Here is a 22,880-nt window from a genome sequence, read left to right as displayed (position 1 = left end):
GTCTTTTGATGGCTTCTTCAATTTCATCCATTGATATTGGTCTGTTCAGATTGTGTGTATCCTCCTGACTCAGTTTAGGAAAATCATATGACTTAAGAAATTTATCGATGTCTTCACTATCTTCTATTTTATTGGAATATAGGTTTTCAAAATAATTTCTAATTGTCTTCTGTATTTCTGTAGCATCTGTTGTGATATTGCCTTTTTCATCCCGTATGTTAGTAATTTGAGTTCTCTCTCTTCTTCTCTTCGTTAGCATGGCTAAAGGTGTGTCAATCTTATTTATTTTTTCGAAGAACCAACTTTTAGTTTTGTTAATTTTTTCAATAGTTTCTTTTGTTTCAATTTCATTGATTTCCGCTCTGATTTTAATTATTTCTTGCCTTCTGCTACACTTGCTGTTGTTTTGTTCTTCCTTTTCTAGGGCTTTGAGATGAAGTGTGAGCTCATTTATTTGTTGGTTTCTTCTTTTTTTGAGGAATGACCCCCAGGCGATGAACTTTCCTCTTAAAACTGCTTTCATTGTGTCCCATAGATTCCGATATGTTGTGTCTGTATTTTCATTTATCTCTAAGAATTTTTTGATTTCCTCCTTTATGTCTTCTGTAACCCATTGATCATTCAGTAACATATTGTTCATTTTCCATGTAATGTAGGGTTTTTTCTTCCTTCTTTTATCATTGATTTCCAGTTTCATTCCATTATGATCAGATAAAATGCATGGTATTATCTCCACCCCTTTATATTTACTGAGGGTTGCCCTATGGCATAATATATGGTCTATTTTTGAGAAAGATCCATGTGCTGCTGAGAAGAAAGTATATCCATTTGATGATGGTTGATATATTCTATATATGTCAGTTAAGTCTAGGTTATTGATTGTGGTATTGAGTTCTATAGTTTCTTTATTTAACTTTTGTTTGGAGGATCTGTCCAATGGTGAGAGAGGTGTGTTGAAGTCTCCCATAATTATTGTGTTGTGGTCTATTTGATTCTTGAATTTAGGAGAATTTGTTTTATGAATGTCGCAGCACCATTATTTGGTGCGTAAATATTGATAATTGTTATGTCTTGTTGGTGAATGGATCCTTTTAACAGTATATAATGACCTTCTTTATCCCTTTTGATTAACTTAGTCTTGAAGTCGATTTTATTCGATATGAGGATGGCCACCCCTGCTTGCTTGCGAGGACCGTGTGCGTGGTATATTTTTTCCCATCCTTTCACCTTCAGCCTGTGTATGTCTTTTCCAATCAGATGTGTCTCCTGGAGGCAGCATATTGTTGGATTTATTTTTTTAATCCATGATACCAGCCTATGTCGCTTTATTGGAGAGTTTAAGCCATTAACATTCAGAGTTACTATTGATATGTGGTTTGAACTTCCATCCATGTTTGATTGTTTATCCTTTTTTTAAAAAAATTTTAGTTTGTTTCTCCATGATTGTCTTTCCCCTCACCCTCTGTCTTTACTGAGGCACTTCCCACTGATGGTTTTGGTTGTTGTTTTTCATTTCTTCTTCTTGTAGTGTTTTGCCCAAAATGCTTTGCAATGCTGGTTTTCTGGCTGCAAATTCTTTTAATTTTTGTTTATCATGAAAGATTTTTATTTCGTTGTCATACCTGAAGCTTAATTTTGCTGGATACAGAATTCTTGGTTGGCATCCATTGTCTTTCAGTGTTTGAAATACATTGTTCCATGACCTTCTTGCTTTCAGTGTCTGTGATGAAAAATCCGTGGTTAACCGTATTGGTTTACCCCTAAATGTAATCTGTCTCCTTTCTCTTGTAGCTTTTAATATTTTCTCTTTGTTCTGTATATTGGATATCTTCATAACAATGTGTCTTGGCGTTGGTCTACTGTGATTTTGTGTGCTCAGTGTCCTGTATGCATCTTCAATTTGTATATCTGTTTCCTTTTTTATTTCTGGAAAGTTTTCTGTAATTATTTCATCCAGCAGTTTTCTCATTCCCTTGGTTTGAATCTCTGTACCTTCTTCTATCCCGATGACTCGTATCTTTGGTTTCTTCATGTTATCGCATAACTCTTGGATGTTTTTCTCGTGATTTTTTACCAGCCTTTCTGAGTTGGCTAGACTCTTTTCAAGATGGTATATTTTGTCTTCATTATCTGACGTTCTGGTTTCTACTTGCTCCACTCTGTTAGTGATACTCTCAATTGAGATTTTAATTTGGTTTATCGTTTCCTTCATTTCTAGAATTATTGTTTGATTATTTTTTATAATCTCTATCTCCTGATAAAGATGCTTAACTTCTTCTTTTATCTGTTTATGGAATGCATTCTCAATGTGTTCTTTCGCTGCTTGAATTTGCTGTCTTGTATCCTCTTTAAGGTTCCATTCCATCTGTCTTAGGTGTTCCTTGAGTTCTTTATATGACCATTTTTCTGATGACTCTAGGTCCTCCTGAATATTTAGGCTGTCCTGCATTGTTTGTACTCCTTTTCTTCCTTGTTTTTTGAAGCTGCTCATGTTGCTTCTTGTTCTGTTTGACTGCTGAGTTACAGTTTACTCCTATAAATTAATTTGATGCTTGGGAGGAAAGGTATTTGAAGGGAAGGGAAGAAGTCTCTAAAGAGAATGAGAGTAGGCAGGTAGAATTCAAGGAAAAAGGGGGGATAAGAAAAATGAAAAGACTAAAGAAGAAAAAGAATAGGAACTAAAAAAGAGAACAATTAAAAAATAATAAAAAAATAAAAAATAAAATAATAATAATAGTTAAAAAAAATTTAAATTGAAATTAGTAGAAAAAAAAATTAAAAAAAAATTTCGTAAAAAAAAATTAATAAAACAACAAGAAAGAAAAAAATGAAAATGAAAGAAAAACCCAAATCAGAAAAAAAAAGAAAAAAAAAAAACCTAATAAATGCAGTCTTAGAGTTTGATTAGCTTCTCTTCCAGTAGATGGCGCTGTGCCCACCAGGTCAAGTTTCTCCTGTCCATACGCGGGAACCAATCACTGTGCAGCAGCTCCTCCAAGACTGGGCGAGTCTCCAATCCTGAGTGTCTAGGGCCTCCTCATGTGTCTATTCACTTCCCACTTTTTCTCTAGCCAGGCCCCTCTCACCACAATACTGGCTACACGCCAAGTCTGCTGCTCCCGGGAGCCCTGTTTTCATGAACGACTGGGCACACTCTTCCAGTTTGCCATTCCCTCAGACCCTAAGCTTGTAGCGTTTGGGGCTGAGAATCCTCAGCGGATTTTACTTGCCCTCCAGTATCCACTTCCCCGTAGCTGGTGCAAGAAACCTCAGAAGTCAGCCCTGGTGGGAGCGGTAGTTTAGCTCCGCGGGACCTGCACCACCTCTGATTCCCTCGGGCTGGCTGTAGCACTCACGGGAGAGCTGGGAGGGGCCCTTATGGGAGAGCTGGGAGGGGCCCTTGAGTTTTCCCGATGTGTGGAGAGGAAGGCTATGGGATCACACCCCTGTTTCAAAGAAGTTATCTCCTCTCCAGCAGTCTGATGACGTTGTTTCCCTTTGCCGGGCGACCAATTCAACGGGTGGGTCCTTCTCTCCCAAGCCACGTTTCACACCTGTGGCCACTACTTATGAAGGCTCGGTAGGCATTTACCTTCGTATGATGAGAAGGGCTGACCAGTTGTTTCAGCGGGATGAATTAATGCCGAGTCATAGCTGTTTGTCTGCGGGAAGCAGGTGACCGGGAGTTTGAATTCAGCGGGCCAGAGCTCAGTGCGTGTTCTCGGATCACTTGGATTTTAAATTGTCGCTCATCTTATCAGCTGTTTCATATAATTCGGCAGCTCAATCGCGCGGTGAAGAGTCTGCTCTATGGTGCTCCGTGGGAGGCAGCGGCGGCAGCGGCGGCGGCCTTCGGGACCCCCGGGGAGGGGGTTCGGGTTGGGGGAGGGGAGGCGGCGCCTCAGGGCCGCGCGGTCCGCGCAGGAGAGCGGGCGGGGTGGGGGAAAGAAATTGAGATCTAAATTTAGAGACTGAGCTTGGGAGTAGAGACAGCTGGGGAGAAAGAAGCAAGGCGGAGAGGCGGAGATGAGAGGGAGAAGGGGCCGAGGGAGCCGGGCAGCTCAGGCTGCGTCCTTACTGCTCGCGCTGAAGTCGTGCTGGACTCCCTTCACCTTGGCTGGATTAGTGGCGGATTCCTTTAATATTTATTTTTTAGTTCTCGGCGGACACAACATCCTTGTTGGTATGTGGTGCTGAGGATCGAACCCGGGCCACACGCATGCCAGAGCGCGCTACCGCCTGAGCCACATTCCCAGCCCCGCCAATCCCCTTTTGACAAACATTCTGCTACCCTCCCTAGGTGAGGAGGAAATGGGAGGAAGAATTTGCTATGCTGAACCAGACGACTTTCTTCCAATTGTTTGGAGCATGCACATAAAAAGCTAGCTTCCGTTCAAAATTTGGAAATTTGCAAAATTCAGGAATTTCCTTCCAGTAGTGCAGGTTCTAACCATGGGTCACTCTAACTGGGAAGATGACCTTTCTAAGTGACAAGGAGAAAAACAAAAATTTCTGCTGCTACTGCCTTTGTTGTGGCAGAGGGGGGTCTGTGAGGTGTCAAGAATAGAATTTCAGGAACAAACAAGCAAATGGCCTGTATTGTCACCAGCAAGCCAGGTAGTTAGTGTTCTTTTCCAATGGTAGACACCTTGAGGACAAGGAGCAAATCTTGCTCATCTCTGAATCCCCTGTAGATCCGTGCTTGTTGCTGAATAATTGCAGTCTCAGCAGTCCTCAGAGGTCAGGGTCTGAAGGGAAGCAAAGACATTATTTAAGGTTTTCTTTCTTGCCAAGTGCTTTCACTTAAAGGGAGCACTTATGTTTCTGTTCTTATGGTTTACATTAAGTCCTAACACCTGTTTTAAGGCTCGTTTTGCAGACAAGCTACTTTCCTATAAACATGTACTTCTGGGAACTAAGGATTTTATTATATGACTTTGTAGTTCTATCCTCAAGGAATCAAGAGAGAAAAGTTGCAATATTAATCTTGGTGGTCCTCCATGGGACTCATTCTCTGATATAAAATTTGTGTAAATTGAATAGAATGTTTAATCCTATTACAAAAGATATTGGTAGGAAAGCCACAGGTCCTTTTTCCTTGTAAGCCCTGGGGCCACCTAGCCCGTAGTTTCTCTCATTTTCCCTGAAGATGTAGGCTCAGGACAGAGACTGCTGTCTTAGCCTCCTGAGAGCCAATCCACCCACCTGCTCACTGGGGATACTGCTCCTTGCCTATATGGCTATAAAGGAAAATTCAGCCTTCCCAGATCCCACACCAGCCCTTGGCCCAGAGTACTTTAACATTTAAAGAAAATGAGGATCAAATGGTAAACTTGACAATTACAAAGCTAAGACACACACACACACACACACACACACACACACACACACACTTCTTACCAATTTTACTTTTTAGCCCTGCAAAACTCCATCCTTGCTGTTTGTTCCTGCCTGGGATTGCTGGTGGAGATGGAAGCAGAGTATCCAAGTCTAGATTCCTCTGTTATCAAATGAAACTTGTTAAACCTGAGAGGAAATTGCTCATGGATTCTTATCTTGGGTTTACTCTATCATTAATTTTTGTGTGTGTTTGTGTGATTACGAAAATCAGAATCCAGAAACCTTTAGGCTTCTAGTTTTCCTCCTAAGAAACTCTCAAACTCCTTAGAAGCCTCATAAAAAAAAGGCTTCTGAAAAGGACCCTGTGGTCTTATAAGACCTGGGTCTTCCACGGTATGAGGAAGCCCTGGATAGCTGAATAATTTCACTTACATATTTCTGTTTGCTAGCACACTTATAATTTCTAATGTTAGCTATTGTGTTTTACCTCTTTCTGAAGTTCTTCTTCACATTCACCCCATGACTTTGCTGACGGTCTGAAGTCTATGGAGGAAATGTCCAGTATCCAGGGCCCTGTACTCAGCTGAGGCCTGGTTCACATCTTCCTCTATCATAGCCTCTCTGCTCAGCCATGGCAGATTCATTGTTGAAAAATCCACATGGCAACGTGGGAGAAACATCCTTGACCTTCTAAATCCAATCCTTGTGGAATTCAGGCAGTGTGTAATCCCCCTGAACACCCACATCTCTGCAGGAGGACCACCCTCAAGCAAAGGGTTTTACTCCCTCCCATCTGAACCCCAAAGCTCTCTAGTAGAGAGACGGGGCCTCAAAGTAATTATTCTGGTTTTATTCACCAGATACAATCATTACAATTTAATATCTATTCAGTGTTTTCTGTAAGCTAGCACTATTCAGGGGCCTGCTAATGTAGTAGGAGAAGCATTTTTGGAGGTAATAGACATGAATAGTTTCTAAAATGCCCTTGAAAAGCATTTTTAACACCTGGCCTCTTAAATTTGTCTGTAGGGAAAAAAATCACTTTCTTGTTCTAAGCACGTAACTAGGAAATCACACTTAGTTCACCATACCAAAGATTGTAAAACCCTATTTTACAATTTTGTTCTTCATCAACCTCATTCTCCTTGCATACATAATAGCCTTTATCTGTAGGTAAAGAGGTAAGCTTAGTTTTGCACCAGAAATGAAAGCAGAGTGCTTTTGAAGTCATGGTTTATTTGATAGTTAAGCATGCACTTTGTCCTTCTACAATAGCCGTGTCCTTAGGTTCTCCACCGTGGTACCTTAGAAATGTGGACACAATAGGAACCTAGTCAAAGGTGGCACCTATGACTAAACCCTCCCTCCACACCCATCACAGAGGAGGGGCAGTGTTGGTTAGGCTTTAGGGGAAACAGAGACTCCAAGAACTGAGAATCCTAATTTTATGCTCTGGAAAAGTGAGGTAATTGTAATTGTCACTTCCATTTTCTTTCAATGAAATGAGACAGGGGCCCCAGGGGTCCCAGGAAGCTCCAGGTATAATTGTACCCTTTTCAACACACCTTGAGCATATCATCTCTGAGTTCTCCAGCAGAACTCTCACATAAGCCCTGTCCCTGAACTGAGGTCTAAAGAGACTGATCTACTTCTTGGGAGGCTTCAGAACCCTTGGCCTTGAGTACCATTCAGAAAACTGTCACCAGCCACTATCATGGATAGAAAATTTCAAGAGAGACTGTGGCAAGAAGGAGGACGGGAACTCATTGCCACTTCCAAAAGAACAGAGGAGAAATTCAGTAGGAGTGTAACATGGCAATAGCAGTGGTCATGTTGTAGTGCAAGCACAGCCACATAAAGAGATCGAGCATATTTTTGTCCTTAGAATTGGTCAATCCATGAACATTTACAAATTTCTTGATTAAAAAAAAAGAAGAAAGGAGAGCCTTTCACAACATATGTACACCATGATGCAAGGTTTATGGGGTAAGAAATTAATCCCATGATTCAATTGATTGGAAATTGTTTTATTAAAAAGAAACTTTCGTTTTGCAGGTCAACTGCTAGGGAGTATGCTCTGAAAATTATCAAGAAGAGCAAGTGTCGAGGCAAAGTATGTATAAAGCTTATCATTGTGAAATACAGTGTTTGGACAGAAAGACATGAAAGTTGGCTCCCAAATAAGTGAAGCTTACCCTTAGAGTTGCATTCTGGTGGAATAGAATGTTATATACTTATTTGAATATAACTTTTAAATATTCCTAGAATAAAGGTTGGTAGGAATGATTGGAAGTTCTTCCGCTCCTTATCTTCATTTGCTTTACTTTCTTCCCTTCCTTTTGTGATCTAAGTTTCATCCAATCCTGTTGTATAAAATTATAGTTGTCATTATAGGCTCTGAATTTAATCACCTAAAGACCTTTAAGGTCTTTTGGCAATTCTACGCTATATGAATATCATTTTACCAAAATACACCTCCCTTGATCCTCAAATAGTATCGTTGTGCTCTTTTGAGTTAGCTCCTCACATGTTTTATGTCTGATGATTAAGATTACTTTTCCCTTGGACAGGAACACATGATCCAGAATGAGGTGTCTATTTTAAGAAGAGTGAAGCATCCCAATATTGTCCTTCTGATTGAGGAGATGGATGTGCCGACTGAGCTTTATCTTGTCATGGAATTAGTAAAGGTGGGTGTTTTGGAAAACAAGCTTCTAATTGAGACATCATACTTCACTACACTGCAGAGTTCTTTCTTTTACTTTCTTTCACCAGTATCCAGTCTTCTATTTCTGTGCATTGGTACAGTGACTATTAATGGGGACTGGAGGTAGCTCAGTGGTAGAGTGTTTGCCTAGTTATGTACACACCCCTGGCTTCTATCCCCAGAACCACACACACACACACATTAAATTAAAAAATGCATTTAATAAACTTGCTCACTACTTATAAGAAAATGTCCAAGCTGTTACTATAAAGAAAAATGCTCATTCTTTCTAATGAAAGTAAGTTTTTATCACTCAGAGTTGTTTTGTTATTCCGATATGTTGCCCTTTTAAACTTAGTGATTATTTTATAGGTAAAGCCGACTTTCTTTTTCTACTTGAAATTATGACTTGTTTCTGAGAGGTGAGGCCTTGTTTTTAGTAACGTGAGAATATGGTTATGTTTGAGACTGACAAAATTATTGTCATGTTTGAGACTGAAGATGTCAAAAACATGACAACAGTTTTGTGGTAAAAGTGTTAAAACGTCATCCCAACAAAGAAAGGTTGATTTTACTTATTCAGATATTCACATTGGTACTTTATTATCAAATCATCTTTTTACCAACCTTGAAAATTATACTTTCTGCAGCACCAAGAAGAGTATTTTTACTATGACATTACTCTTTAGAAGAAGAGCTTTGAATCATTCCTATTGCCCCTCTGTGTGCTGTTAGAAATTGATTAACCCCCTGTTGTTATTGATTAGTTCCCTGTTGTTAGTTGATTTTTGGAGAGCTGAAATTAAATTAAATTTGGAGATGAGAAATAAAGGAGGCAAAGACTCAAGTGTTCAGAACACATTTTGTGGTAGATCTTAGTCTGATTATGTGCTGGTCAGTTGACCACAGTAAGGTCTTTATTGCATTTAACCGCTCTTGTGAGTTCTTTCTGCATAATCAACATATCCTAACAGGCCACAGAGGGATCAACATATCCTAACAGGCCACAGAGGGATCAACATATCCTAACAGGCCACGGAGGGTCTCTAGTCCAGCACGGGATTGCTAAACCATGCCACTAAATTGTACCTTTAGATTTAATCTGACCCAGCACAGCCTTGATGCTAGGTCTAGAAGCTTCCTGGAAAGTGGAGACTAACCTCAGCCTTGCCTTAAAAGACTTCCATAACATCTTCCTGAGAAATCTGGGTAGGGCCATTCTTTCAAACCCTAAGGGTTTATGGTGTGCCAAGAAGTACCTGAATCTATAGAATAAACAAGGCCCATATTCTGGGAAACAGTGAAGTAGCAGTTATTAAGAGTGAAGTTCCATAATTTTCAGGGAAAGGAAAGAACATTCCAGAAAGGGGCCCTAAAGAGGACAGGCTTGGAGTTCAGTGAACTTTGTTTGTTTTGACAACCAGGAAAGAAATGTCCTACCTGGTACATAAGGTAACTGTCCTAAGAAATGGCAGGTGAAGAAAGGAAACAAACTGGAATGCAGGTTGGAGTCAGAACACAGAAAGCCTTTCCTTCAGGATCTGGGCAAGGAGTAGCAATTTTTGATGAGAAAGAAAAAAAATTAGAGTGCTATAGTGTGAGGGAAGGTGACCATGGATATGCAGGATGCTTTAGATAAAGAGCTTATGGAAGGAAGCAGTGTGGTGCAGAGGCCACAGCCCAGTCCAGAGGCAACACAGCAAATGACTCCTTCACTTTGAATCATTAGAGGTGCTGTGGCCCAGAAGGATGTGCATGAGAAATGATTTTTAAAGAAAGGATGAATAAGATTTGTTGAGAGCTTTGTTGAGGATAAAGACAAAAAGCGATGACAGGATGCCTGGAGCCTAGATGGTCAAGACAATCATGGAGTCTTTGCAAGGGGCCACATGCAGCCACATATGTCCTACCTGTGACTCCACAGGTGCCAATCACATGGACCACTGTGAATGTCCTTCCTCTTCGGAGACCACCTGCAAACTGTGTGGCAGCCTTTCTTTTGAGAGAAACCGAAAGTGCGGAGAGAAAACATTAATATTGGGGAAAAAAAAAAACTTCTATGCCTCATTTGAGAACCACTGTTGAAAGGACAATGAGAGAAGTTTCCAGAGTGGAGATTATACAAGGGAATAGGGAGTCCAAGCCCAATAGTGAGATCTGAGAATCATCAGCCTACAAAGGCTATATTTTGCTTTTGCTATTTTAAAAAGAAAAATTAAGTCCCTTGCCACATTAAATAACAGATGAATGCAACCGAGTCCTGTGCTCAGCTGTTCTGATGCATTGTATGCTCGAATGATGCAAACATTTTTAGTAAATCAGATCCAAATTCCCTGAAAGGGTTTCAAACAAATGGAACTTAAATTGAAGTATCACTGTTTTGCCAAGTAGCAATAAATTAGCAAGGAACAAGGGAAATAAAAGTTCAGATGAATAATAGTCCTAGAAAACTTGCTTGGAGATTTCTCCACCCTCCCTCCCCTTTCTCTCTCATCTTTGGAATGATGAGTTCTGGTCCTCCTTCCTATTCTTTACAAAGAAACACACTATTGGAAAAGAAAACACTTCTCCCAACCCAAGGCAGCTAAATCTAGAGAGTCAGGGGTGGGGGGAGAATGTCACAAGGCAGCAGAACGTTTTGTTAAGTGTGCAGTTTGCAGTTTTTCTCATTGGGGGAGGTTTAGGATTATGAGTCTGCTCTTCAGTTGGCAGTTGGTGTGAGGCAGGTAGCACGTGTCACCAGGATATTCACATGTCACAAGGCCACCGCCTGGGGACCCAGCTTCATCTCCTCCTCCTTGGTGGGGGCTGTGCAAATAGTCGTGTGTCTGTCAGAGTCCTCCCCCTCGCCTGTCTTGAGTTCTGGAGGAAATGTTGCCATCTTTCATTATGAGAGAGAAATCACCGTAAAGCCCTTTGAGACGCAAGTGGCAGGGAAAGCCCTTATGAGCCTAAAGCCCTGCATCCATTCTTCATCTTCTTTATGGTATGTCAGTCTCCTCTGCAGGCAGTCCCATCAGCCCATCTGTTAATGGGCTGCTCCACCTGCTGTTCTCTTCTCAGGGCGGAGACCTTTTTGATGCCATTACTTCCACTAACAAATATACCGAGCGAGATGCCAGTGGGATGCTGTACAACCTGGCCAGCGCCATCAAATACCTGCATAGCCTGAACATCGTGCACCGAGACATCAAGCCAGAGAACCTGCTGGTAAGAGGAATGCCATCTGCAGGGCACCCTGAGTTCATAGTCCCTGTGGGTGAATAGAATGTTTTCCCCCTTTTTCTTTTGAAAAATTTTACCTTGAAGGCTCATTTCTAGCTAGCTTCAGTTTCTCATGTAAAACCTTCCTTTTAAATGGATCTACAGAGGTAACGTGCCACTAAGAGAGTTCCACTTGTTAGTATTTATTTGCTAAGATAAATAAGAGCCTGAGTCAGAAAGTCTGCAGCTGTAGTTAATATCTTGGGCCAAGATAAGATGGTGACCAGAAGCATTGTCACATATATTTTTTATCTCTAGCACTTTTAGGTAAGAAATTTTTGCCTGGCCAAAAAAAAAAAAAAAAAAAAAAAAAAAAAAAAGGCCTTTTAGATTTTCTTTTAGTCTGGTAGCTAATGATTTTTTAATGATTTGATCTTAAACCTAAGAGAACTACATCATAAAGGCTTTAAAGACATAAAAGACAAGCATAAAGAAAACTGATTTAATATAACAAGGGACATTTCCCCCTTTTTCCGCTATTTGGATTGCTTTTCATAGATTCCGTATCTCTAGGGAAACATTGAGAGTTCTCCAGGTCAGAAAACAAGGGTCCTTTTTGGCCTAGTTATTAAGGGGACAGTCGAGAAAAAGTAGGGAGGCAGAGACCAGGTAGGGAGAGCTATCATTGGGTAATATGGAAATAGAAAAAAATTACTTTTTTCAGAAAGTTAGTTATTTACATGCACTTTTTATACATTATATGTGATATAGGAACATATATCCTCACCACAAAGATTTTTTTTTTTTTACTTTCATCACCCATCCTTGAGCATCATGTATATCCATGATTCCTGTTAGTTTGCCCATCTTTTCAGAAACCTGGGAATTGTGGATTCTCTTTGTGAAGCAGTGCTTCTCCAAGGGTGGTCCAAAGGCTCCCTGCATCTGAATTATTCCCAGATGCCTGTCTAAAATGCAAATTTCTTGGCCTCCATAAACCTCTGCCAAATCAGAAATTGGTGTCTGGTGACAGTGTGCAGAAATCCTCACTGCTTCCAGCTCCCCTAGGTGACCTGAAGCACACTCAAGTTTAAAATTAGATGAGCAACTCAAGTTGCACTGCACAACCAAAACCTAGTAAGATCTGCTGCAATGAGAACCCTTGTGTGCTCAGCCTTGTGCCAAGGACTTTACCATCAGTATCTTGTTTTATCCTCGCAGCCACCATGTGGGGTAAATTATACTGTCCCATTTCACAGGTAAGGGAACTGGGTGCCTAAGAGGCTAAATGACCCTCCCAAGGTAATAACAGCCCATAAGTAGAAGAGCCAAGATCTCAACCTAGTTCTGACCTACTCCAAAACCGCTAGACTGCAGTAAGCTATGAGTGAGGAGTTGGAGGGGGGTTAATTGAGTGCTCTTAATGGGCCAGGTACTCTGCCAGGGAACAAGAGAGACAGGCTCCTCCATGAAGTTGACATTCAAGCAGAAAAGATAGACATTCAAGAAATAAATATGCACATAATTAGTTTTTTGCAATTATATTGGTAATCTTGCAGCTCCTGGCTAATGAAGGCAGCTGAGGAGGTCAGATCACAGAGCTCTGACTTAATTGTACCTCAAATTCCACATCTCCGCAGCAGCCTAAACATTCTCTTCTGCATAGTTGTTTTCATGAACTGCAGCAATTTTCCCTCATCTGCATTCCTGATTCCTGTGTCCTGAATTATGTAGGATTGTCTCGTGGGAACAGACTTACAAGTGGGTCTTTGTTAAATAATTTCTCTAAGCTCCAAAACATCAGTGATTGAAAAATTAAGGTTTCATTTCCCTTCCCCTCTTTTCTTTGCAGTTCAATTTGGGGCATCCATTGTTTACTTGCTCATTCCCAGAGCATTATCTATTTCTGTAAATGCCTTAAATGATTACATAGCAGTATACTTTTACTAAAATTAAAATTTGCCGGCTGCTTTTGAAGTGTGCTCATTGGAACATAGTTTAAATTACCCAAAAAGAAAAAAAAATCTCTCTATACCCCTCCTCCTTTTCCTTTATTTGCTAATTTAAGAATCTATAACATATAGAGAAACCACTGGACTCCTTCATAATATAGGTTTAAAATATCTATAATATCTGCATGAAAAACTAAGAGATGCATTCTCCATTAGCGTGATTTCTTACTATGGGAAACAGGGGTTGGTGAATTTGCAGGGATAAATCTAATAGAGGATAATATAGAACAGAATATGCTTTGAGAAATTAGGATGACATCACTAATTGCACATGAGATCTCTATTAATTGCAAATTCTATCAAACTGCCTGTGGAAATGTGCAAAAGCCATCATGAGAGGCATACTTTTATACAATCAGGATATATAGTCTGATGGGTAGAAGTTCAAGACCAAGTGCTTTACTCTTCCACGAACCAGTCTCATGACCTTGAACAAGTTGTTTAACTCCTTTGAACCTCCTTTAAGTTGATTTTATGAAGACAAAGAGAATTATAATTGTTAGTTCCCTTCATTTTTATTCTCTATTTCCTTGCAACAAAATTAAATAATCCCTAAAAATAAAACTGCTTCACCATAACATTGCAAATAGTAAAAATCATTTTTTTCGTCTTTTTTTGGCATTGCTTTAACAATTTTACTATTCACCCATGCAAGGATTTGCTCCCTCATGTCAAAAAGTCGAGATATGGACTATTTTTGAAAAATGCTGTGATAAACTTAATGTAAATACTCTGAATTTATGTGTTTACTTTAGGGAAACTTACCAAATAAGTAAAAAGACATCACTGCACATTTTTCTTTACTGTTTCATTATGAAACCTCAAAAATCCTTCTAAACTGTTAGACCTGCTAACAAAATATTTGCTAATTAAGTGGTTGATTAATATTTGTTATAACTACCAAAATGTTTTTTAAATGTCTAATTTAGCTTTATGTAGTATAATTGAGTGTACAAAACTTTTAGCATTTTTAAATTCGCATGGCATAATATAAAATTCATCTTTAAAGGTCAATATTGATTATATGAATGATTTTTAACCCTTAAGTATTTGGTGAGGTCAAAGTATGTTAATGAGAAAATATCATCTGACTTACAGTGATGTTTCCAGCTATGATTTAGGTGAAAACTGGGAACTGGCCCAATACAAACACCTTTGATAAAGTTATTGCTTTTTTTTTTTTTTTTGTATCACTGCTAAAGTTGTTCCTCCATGTTAATCATGCCAATGATTTTTGTGGTTCCTGTTGCTTTACTTGTTGTCAAGCCTGTTAGCCTGTTACCTAGTGATCATATGCATGAGTGATAGGTGAATGACAGAGTGAATGCGATGGGCACGTGAATGAATGAGTGATACTTCCTCACAAAGGAAAGGATGGAGCTGACATGCCAAGTCCCAGCTCATTTGTTACTTGAAGTAGTCACAGCCTTAGGGACAGTGGTTTCTACCACTGCACTTATGCATAAGATCACTCTGCTTATTCACAGGATTGCTGTGTGTGTGTGTGTGTGTGTGTGTGTGTGTGTGTGTGTGTGTGTGTGTGCGCGCACGCGCGCACCATGATAGTTTAGGACTGAAGGAACTTGTTTTACAAACAACCCAAACTAGGATTTAATGCTTTCAGTTCACAGGAGTCACCACTAGATGGCACACTTGTATCCTTAGCAGCAAATATCCTCAGTAGCACCTAGTGTTTCTTCCAGGGAACTGGGCAGGTCTTTTAAAAATGTATACACAAATATCTCCTTAGGAAATTTAGTCTTTACTGGCAAAAGTATAACTTCCATCACTATTTTTCATTAGATTGAAGATGTAAATATAGCCATTGTCTTCAAACATAAAAAATGTATATTTAAAACCTTTTCCCTCCCAAACTCTGCTGTAATCTCTAGAAGGGAGTTTCTCAGAGACTCTGTCTCTCTTGGTTAGAAATGTTCTGTTAGAAGCTGTCTGATGAGCGTTTGTGCCTACCTGCCCCCCAAGCAACATGTACAGCTCATCATTCTTATTTCATTCAATGGATGATTTCTAGCCAGAAGTTCTTCCTGTTAACCCCAAGGAATGATCACAGTTCATCTTGTAACTCTTCTTTAACTCTTCTTAATATCCTTTCATGATGACAACCAAGCTCACGAGATAATGGATTTCTGCCTTAAACCCAAGACTCTTGTCCCCAAATCAATCCATTTCATTGTAGAATAGCTAGCGTTGGTAGACAAAGTGAGTGCCTTACATGCAGAATGTCTAGAGGTCATGAACAAAAACACACTTGGGTAGATTTGTCCTCAGCACCCTATACAGTTGTACCTAAAGATCCATAGGGGATTGGTTCCAGGACTCCCTGTAGATAGTCCCAAATCTGTGAGGCTCAAGTCCCTTATATAAAATGGCATAATATTTACATATAACCTACGTACATTCTTTTGTATATTTTAAATCATCTCCAAATGACGTATAATACCTCATACAAAGTAGATGCTATATAAATAGTTGTTATACTGCATTGTTTAGGAAACAGTGATGAGGAAAACTTTTGTACATGTTCAGTACAGATAGTTATTTTTCTCAAATGTTTTTGATCTGCATATTCAGACCCAGATATGAAAGACAAATTATAGTATACACGTGGGCAACCAGAGTGTGTTGATTATGGATTGGTGATTACCCAGAGAAAGAGACAGCAGTCTTCCACAATTGTGTCTCTAGCCCTGCCCTAATCAACTTTGACTCTGTCTTAAATGAAGATGTATTATACCAAATAATGACAGAACTGAGATCCAAGGATACCCTTGGCTTTATGAAGGTTCAAAATCAGTAAGGTGAAATTTCATGAGAAATAAACATAAATCTCTATGAACTCGGTGGTTCTGGCATAGTTGTTTTATTGATAATTACAAAAAAAGGAATAATGGGAAAACTTGGCCTGGTTGCAGGTCAGAAGGGCCATGTGTCAACTCTAGTTCAGTGTGAGTCTCAGGGGGACACGGCTGCTAGGACTATTAATGTGCCCTGAGAGTTCTTTTACTGAGTGTCCATCAAGAGAGTCCTCTGACTGCTCACTCCACACTACCTGACATACTATAACAGGGACCTGAATTCTCCCAGAGAAGGGATGGACTTCATGGGGCAAGGACGTCTTTCATCAGATATCTGAAAAGTTGCCAAGTGGAAGTCAGGAGAAATTGGGGGGGCTGTATATATATTGACAGCACTGAGAAAGTAAAGAGAAGAGATTAATGGGCAAGGGATTTAGGGCTAATATGAAGAAAACCTTTCTAACCATTATAGCTGTTTGAAAATTAAATGGCCTTTCTCACAGGTAAGTACACACTGTAATGTCTAAGCAGAAACTAAACGATCCCTCTTTTGGGTGCCTAGAAAAAATACTTCTGCTTTCTGAATGTGGATGAAGGTTAAGGGAAAACAGAAGCCAGACATTTTCCTGAAACATTATGTAGTTTGACACAACAGTGTGCCAGTTTCTAAACTAAGCATTGACTGAGGGCCCTTGTTCTTCGAGGATCTTCTTCAAGATAACGCTTCCCAGTCATTGGATATGTATCGATGGAGGAATAACTCAATAAAACCTTTCTGAAAGGCAACTTGGTAATAGACAGTCAAAGCTTAAACAATACCTGAACCCTGTGACCCAATAATTCCACTTCTAGAAACATAACCAAGGGAAAATTAGCTATGTACATAGGAGTGTGTGTGTGTGTGTGTGTGTGTGTGTGTGTGTGTAGGGATGTTCATTTCAGTGTTTTTCAGTATGGGGGAAAAACAGTATATATTGAAACACTTGCCTCAGGGTACTGAGGAGTTAAACAGTGACATTATGGTGTGGCAGGAAGACATTCTGGTTAGAATCACAGAATCTGCCAAATCTGATTTTAAGTTCTGGCTCTGTTACTTACTAGCTGTGTAACATTGAGCATGTTAATGTTGCTGAACCACAATTTTCTTACCTGAAAAATGTCACTAAGAGTATTTCTAATTAATAGGATTGTTTGTAGGGATCAAAGGGTACAATGCACACATTATCCTCATCACTGTGGCTGGCACATCCCCTGTGCTCAATAAATGGCGGTGGTAGTAGTTATTGTGGGGGATTATTATTATTATAGTGTTTCCATATAATGGAATCTCCAGCAGCCACCTAAAATAATTCTACATGTTTATACTTACTCACTTGGGAAAACATTCAGGATGCATTATCCAGTAGGAAAAGAAGAGCAAGAAAGGGAAAGAAAGCTCTGAAAGTCCATAGGTTACAATGTTAACAATGATTATATCTGAGTGTGGAGATTATAGGTGAGTTGAGTTCCTCTTCCTCCACAGTGACCTGCCTTTTCTAAGTTTTCCACAATGGCATATTAGATATCAATTATGTGACAAAAACATAATTAAATCCTTAGATGATACTGAGTTCCCACAGTTTTGGCAAAATCCTAGGATACAATTCCCAACAGGATCTGGAGTGTGATATTTATGTATCTCACTGCAGCTGCTTAGAACCCCTTTTTTGATGGTTTCATGACTATTTTAAATTGAGGATGAGAATCAGGTTTCTTAGAGTTTCCGTTCTCCATCTTCCCAGCTATCTCCAGTAAAAAACCTAAGAGAAGCAATTTTATCTCTCTCTTTAACATTGTTTCCCTTCTCCTCCTTTATGCAACTTTTATTGTTTTATTATTTTATTTAACTTGGATTTCATAAATATTTGCATGTGGATATGATTTTTTTTAATTGCAGTGTATTTTTTCCCATAAGTTCTAATTCAAAAGTGTGTGACCGTAAGTGCATTTTGCAAAATAACTCCCAGTTTAAATGTTGTTATGCTTTGCTTCTTAAAGATTTAAGTTTAATCCTTTTTCCTTAGAAAGCATCACAAAGGACATGCACTGTGGCTGGAGGAAAATCAATGTCTTTTTAAAGGGATACCGTATATGTTAAAAAGTAAATTGACCTCTTTTCATGGCTTTGTCAATTTCATGCCACTTTTGTCCAATTCTATTTGGTGAAATAATTTTTAGTACCTATTGAGCTCCTCTGTGAAAACTATTTCAGTGGTTACTAATGATTCATTAGCCAACATTTCAACAGGGCTATCCTTGAATTTGTAGCAACATTAAGAATTGTGTTTGTTCCAACACATCTGTTATACTAGTCAGCTTTTAGTCCTCAATTATGGGAATCTCAGAAACCGTTTGACTGGGTTTAGGTTATCTGTGAATTTTCATAATATTTTATGGCCACCGGCTGCATTTTTATGGCTATATATTAAATGTTTTATTTTTTCAAATAACTTTTCCAAATGGTCTCAGTTTCCCATCCAAGGGAAGTCAGGCATATGCCCAAACATCTACTGTTCAGCAAGTTATCACGGGTGCAAAGCCCCAAATAAACAGAAAAGATGCAAAATAAAATCCTTTTTTTAAAAGAGAAATACCAGTATGCTCAAAATCCACACACCTGACCTCTCACTTTAGCTCTTCTTGGTTAACATGACTTCAGCTTTTAATTGGAACCTTTTTCATAATTGTTGCCATTTAACACACTTAGTCTGTCAAATCATGGGATATCTTTATAGCCATATAATAAACCCTAGAGAACAACTTCTCTGACTATAGCCATCTGCAATGATCACAAGAGTAGCTTACAAAATACTGACAGTCTTTATGGTAATAGGATACATATGGCAGCCCACAATTATGTGTAGCTGCATTCAATTAGTGTTGTACAATTACACAGTTTTATTGCTTAGTTAAAACAGTGAAAGCACTACATACTGGGTAATTTGCACTAATCCTCATCTCTTTAATAGTCCCTCAGTGTTTAAGATGTGGGGGAACATCTATAGTATTTAAAGGACCTGGGCTGAACATTGTATCTCATGTTGTGAGCACTCCTTGACTGACAATTGTTGTACTCCCACTTTACGTGTGGGTCATATTTTATAGAGGCTTTAAAACACAGTTATAGCAAGAAGTTCCTCTGACACCAGAACCCCACTTGCTGAATCAGGTTGTCCAAGTCTATACTTGTAGCCTGCTAATGTCCTTTCTGAAAGATGGTCAAGATGAGCAGGCATACTGAGGAACAGAATGACTCTGAGAGTACAGTAAGCCAAGGACTCAGCCTTTAAGATAAGAACTGGTGAGAAGCTTTTCTGATTTCTAACTTTCAATTAAAAACTTGATTCAAAGTGAATTTACAGCCACCATTTGGGAAAATAATTTATAGAGATGGTTTTGCAAGGATGTGCGTGCACACATGCATGCTTGTGCACCAGTGTGTGCATGCACTCTTGAAACAGATGTTTTGAGCAATCTATGATGTATAACAAAGTTTTAATGGTATTTGCAAATGGCCTCTCTCATGCCCCTCTGAAACTGGCTCAGGAAGAGATGAGGGTGAACAGAGCTCAGGTTGCAGCAGGCACTTATGGTGAGGGCCAGGGTAAGAGAACTCATTATGCCACTTCAGAGAGGGACTCTCCCATTGGAGGAGAAGAAACACTGGAATAAATACTTCTCCATCATTCTCCCAAAGTGTTGACAGAGAAAGCCCCAAAAGTAACCTTGTTTCCTGCCCTGCCTGACAATAAGTTAAACAGAATTCTAAAACCAGAGGACTGGACATTTATTCACCTGCAAAAATATTTTGTTGACACATTTCTAATGTACTTCAGTCTTGCAATGTTTTCAATTACATGGAATAGGTCTTTGTCTGTAAGCTCTTTTTTGTCTCTCCTAAGTATCAGTCCAATCTCTTAATGTTCATGAAAGTTCTAAGCAAAAAACCAAAAAAACAGGAGGGGACATTGGATAAGTGATTAAAGAAGGAGAAAACAGAACATTAAAATTATAAATTTAATATACTTCATTTAAATGACTTTGGTGTTTTAGAAATATTACTACTTTCAGATTTTCCTTGCTTTCCTCATTTATGTAGCTTTTTAATGGTATACTTTTTCTTTTGCTTGTTGTGCTGGGCTGGGATTGAACACAGGGCCTTGAGTTTTTCTCAGTTATGAGAAGTTTGGACTTTATTGCTCATCTATATAAAATATAATTAATATATGGCCATATGTTACATGGAATTCCTGATAAAATATAGGCTCAAAAATAAAACCCTTGCTCCATATGAGAGAATTACATGGTCATATTCAGAACTTTAATGGGATTTAATGATTGGATTCCCCAACATCTGGTTTTATCTAACTTTTGAATGAATTAGGTGATATAGACACTGTTTTTTTTTTAAAAAAAAATCTATAGAACTCCTGCATAAATGGGGTTGAATAGATCAAAATCTGTACCATCTCCCAAAGCACACATCACGAATGTTCGGACCTAGCAGAACATCAAAGCAAGAGGTTATTTTGCATTTTAGAAAGATTACTAGTAACAAAAGGGAACTAAGGAAGTAAACAATTTTGCTCTACAGGGGAAGTAAACTAGACAGATGATCTGGTAGATGTTTCCATCTCATATTTCTTTTCATGAAAAACATTTGCTTGTTGTTTAGATGACCAGAATGTCCAGCACAATGGGACTACAATTTAGGGGTTTCTTTGTCCTGAGAACATTTAGGCTGAGGACAATACTGTGTTTTGCAGTTCTGATGCCTCCAAGTCCTAACTCAGACCTGTTTAAGGTGACCAGGGCTGCACAGCTGCTTCATTAAGTGTCCATCCCACCAGACTTATTAAAGACATGGCTGTCTTTCCCCTAACACCCGAGCAGGTGATCCCCCACTCTTTGGATGCCTGCACCAGGGCAGCCCAAACTAGATAGTGATCCAGAGCTCTGGGGGAAAAGACTCCATGTTCTGAACGTGAACAGATATAAAAGAATAATTTCTACCCAGCCTCTCTAGAGAGAAGAACCTGACCACTGCTGCTGCCAAAATAGTTGGATGCAAATGGTCATTGCTGATTCTGCAGCTTAGCTGGCCAAACATCTGCACTTTGTGCTATAGTGGAATGCAAAGTGAATCAAGTTTTTCCAAAGGATGGAGGATATGCATGTGAACAGTAGCAGCACTCCTGATGTGTGGAGATATGTCTTGCTGTACAGGAGGTGCAGACTGCTTCAGCACGTACCAGATGATCATAGAGTGATAACAGAAGAACATGCGAGCCTCGACTTACTGCATGAATTACTTTGATGTATGAGGAAAATTTCATTTCCTTGAGGCATCTCTGAAAGATTGCCCTTGCTAGAAATACCAGAAATGTACTGCGGTTTTCTTTTCTTTATCCTGTTGATTCCAGAGGGCACTGAGTAAGAGTTCTGAATGCCCTTTGATCCTTTCTTTCTAATCAATGAAGTTGTTTGGGATACTTTTTTTTGATCACAGACTAGAATTGAAGCATATAAATACTTGCCTACAGTCATAGGCATCCTTTTTTTGATTTGTTGGGTGAAAGACTAGAAACTTTTACTGCCTTAATAAGGAAACCTGGACAGAATGCTGACTCTGCACCTGATAAATCTTTCCAAATTGCCACAGGTAAAATGAAATGTTAATATCCCTCTCAATTATTAATAAAAATGTAAATAGATCTTGCCGGAAATGTAGGGCACTGAAAATAAAGTATTTTAATATGCGTGTAGTTTTTTTGTGTAGTTACTTAAAAAAGGCATATTTAAAGCTTCTCATATATTGGGATAAAGAAGTAATTATTTTCATAAAATAAAGCACAAGAGACTTTCTATGCCTCATTTTACTATTCAAATCAACTTTAATTGTAGAAAGCATTAAATACAGGTAAGAAGAAGAAAAAGATCTTTATAATCCTACCACCCAGAGACAGACACACAAAACTGTGTTCTTTCAGACTTCTTTTCTATATTGTTTTATTTTTTGATTTAATAGACATTTTATACAAACCAGTCTGAAATCTTACATCCTTACCTCCCAAACATAATTTATTACAATGAGTATAACCTCACATCACCATTTTACACCATGTACATCCCATTGTGTGAATGTACCATTGTTTACTTAGCAAATTTCCATTGGCTGTCATCTAAACAAAAATATTGTGCATAATTGCCTGATTTCTTAATATTATGTACATTAAATTTAAACCATATTGTCCCTTGTTTTATCAACAAAAAGCCCTTGAGCTCTTAGTTTTAAGGTGATTGTGTTTTTACTTTTATTTTAGGTATATGAGCACCAAGATGGCAGCAAATCCCTGAAGCTGGGTGACTTTGGATTGGCCACCATTGTAGATGGCCCCCTATACACAGTCTGTGGCACTCCAACATATGTGGCTCCTGAAATAATTGCAGAGACTGGGTAAATGCTTCTTCTGTGTTTTAGTTCTATGCTTACAAAAGAACTGGGCTACCTTGATGATAAGAAACATAGTACTACTCTGGCCCATCCAGACAGAATCAGCCCTCAGGTTTATTTGTTTGTTTGTTTGTTTGTTTGTTTAACTTTTATAGTAGGAGCTATTTTCTATGCTTTCCCAATCAAGTTACCAATTACTGCAATCTTGTTTACAGCTATCATTTGGGCTTTGTTAAAGGTGGAATGGAAGTTATTAACCCCAGAGTAAAAAATGTTCAGACTAACAGAGAAAGGTACAGTGATGGTAA

The 22,880-nt window shown here is 39.0% G+C and overlaps 1 protein-coding gene across 1 annotated transcript in view; it reads left to right on the top strand.

The window, feature by feature from the left end:
- The window catches only part of DCLK1 (doublecortin like kinase 1), a 342,359-nt gene that overhangs the window by 280,655 nt on the left and 38,824 nt on the right, over nt 1-22,880 (top strand). The window contains exons 9-12 of the mRNA XM_081291475.1: nt 7,396-7,453; nt 7,911-8,030; nt 11,111-11,257; nt 22,442-22,575. Of these exons, the coding sequence (XP_081147601.1) occupies nt 7,396-7,453; nt 7,911-8,030; nt 11,111-11,257; nt 22,442-22,575 (459 nt within the window). The remainder of the gene's footprint in view (nt 1-7,395; nt 7,454-7,910; nt 8,031-11,110; nt 11,258-22,441; nt 22,576-22,880) is intronic.

The sequence above is a fragment of the Spermophilus citellus genome (assembly GCF_964194105.1).
Source record: "Spermophilus citellus genome assembly, chromosome: 1".
In the NCBI taxonomy this organism is placed as follows: domain Eukaryota; kingdom Metazoa; phylum Chordata; class Mammalia; order Rodentia; family Sciuridae; genus Spermophilus; species Spermophilus citellus.
Note: the sequence above shows the minus strand (reverse complement) of the source record. Positions and strands in the feature narration are given on the sequence as shown.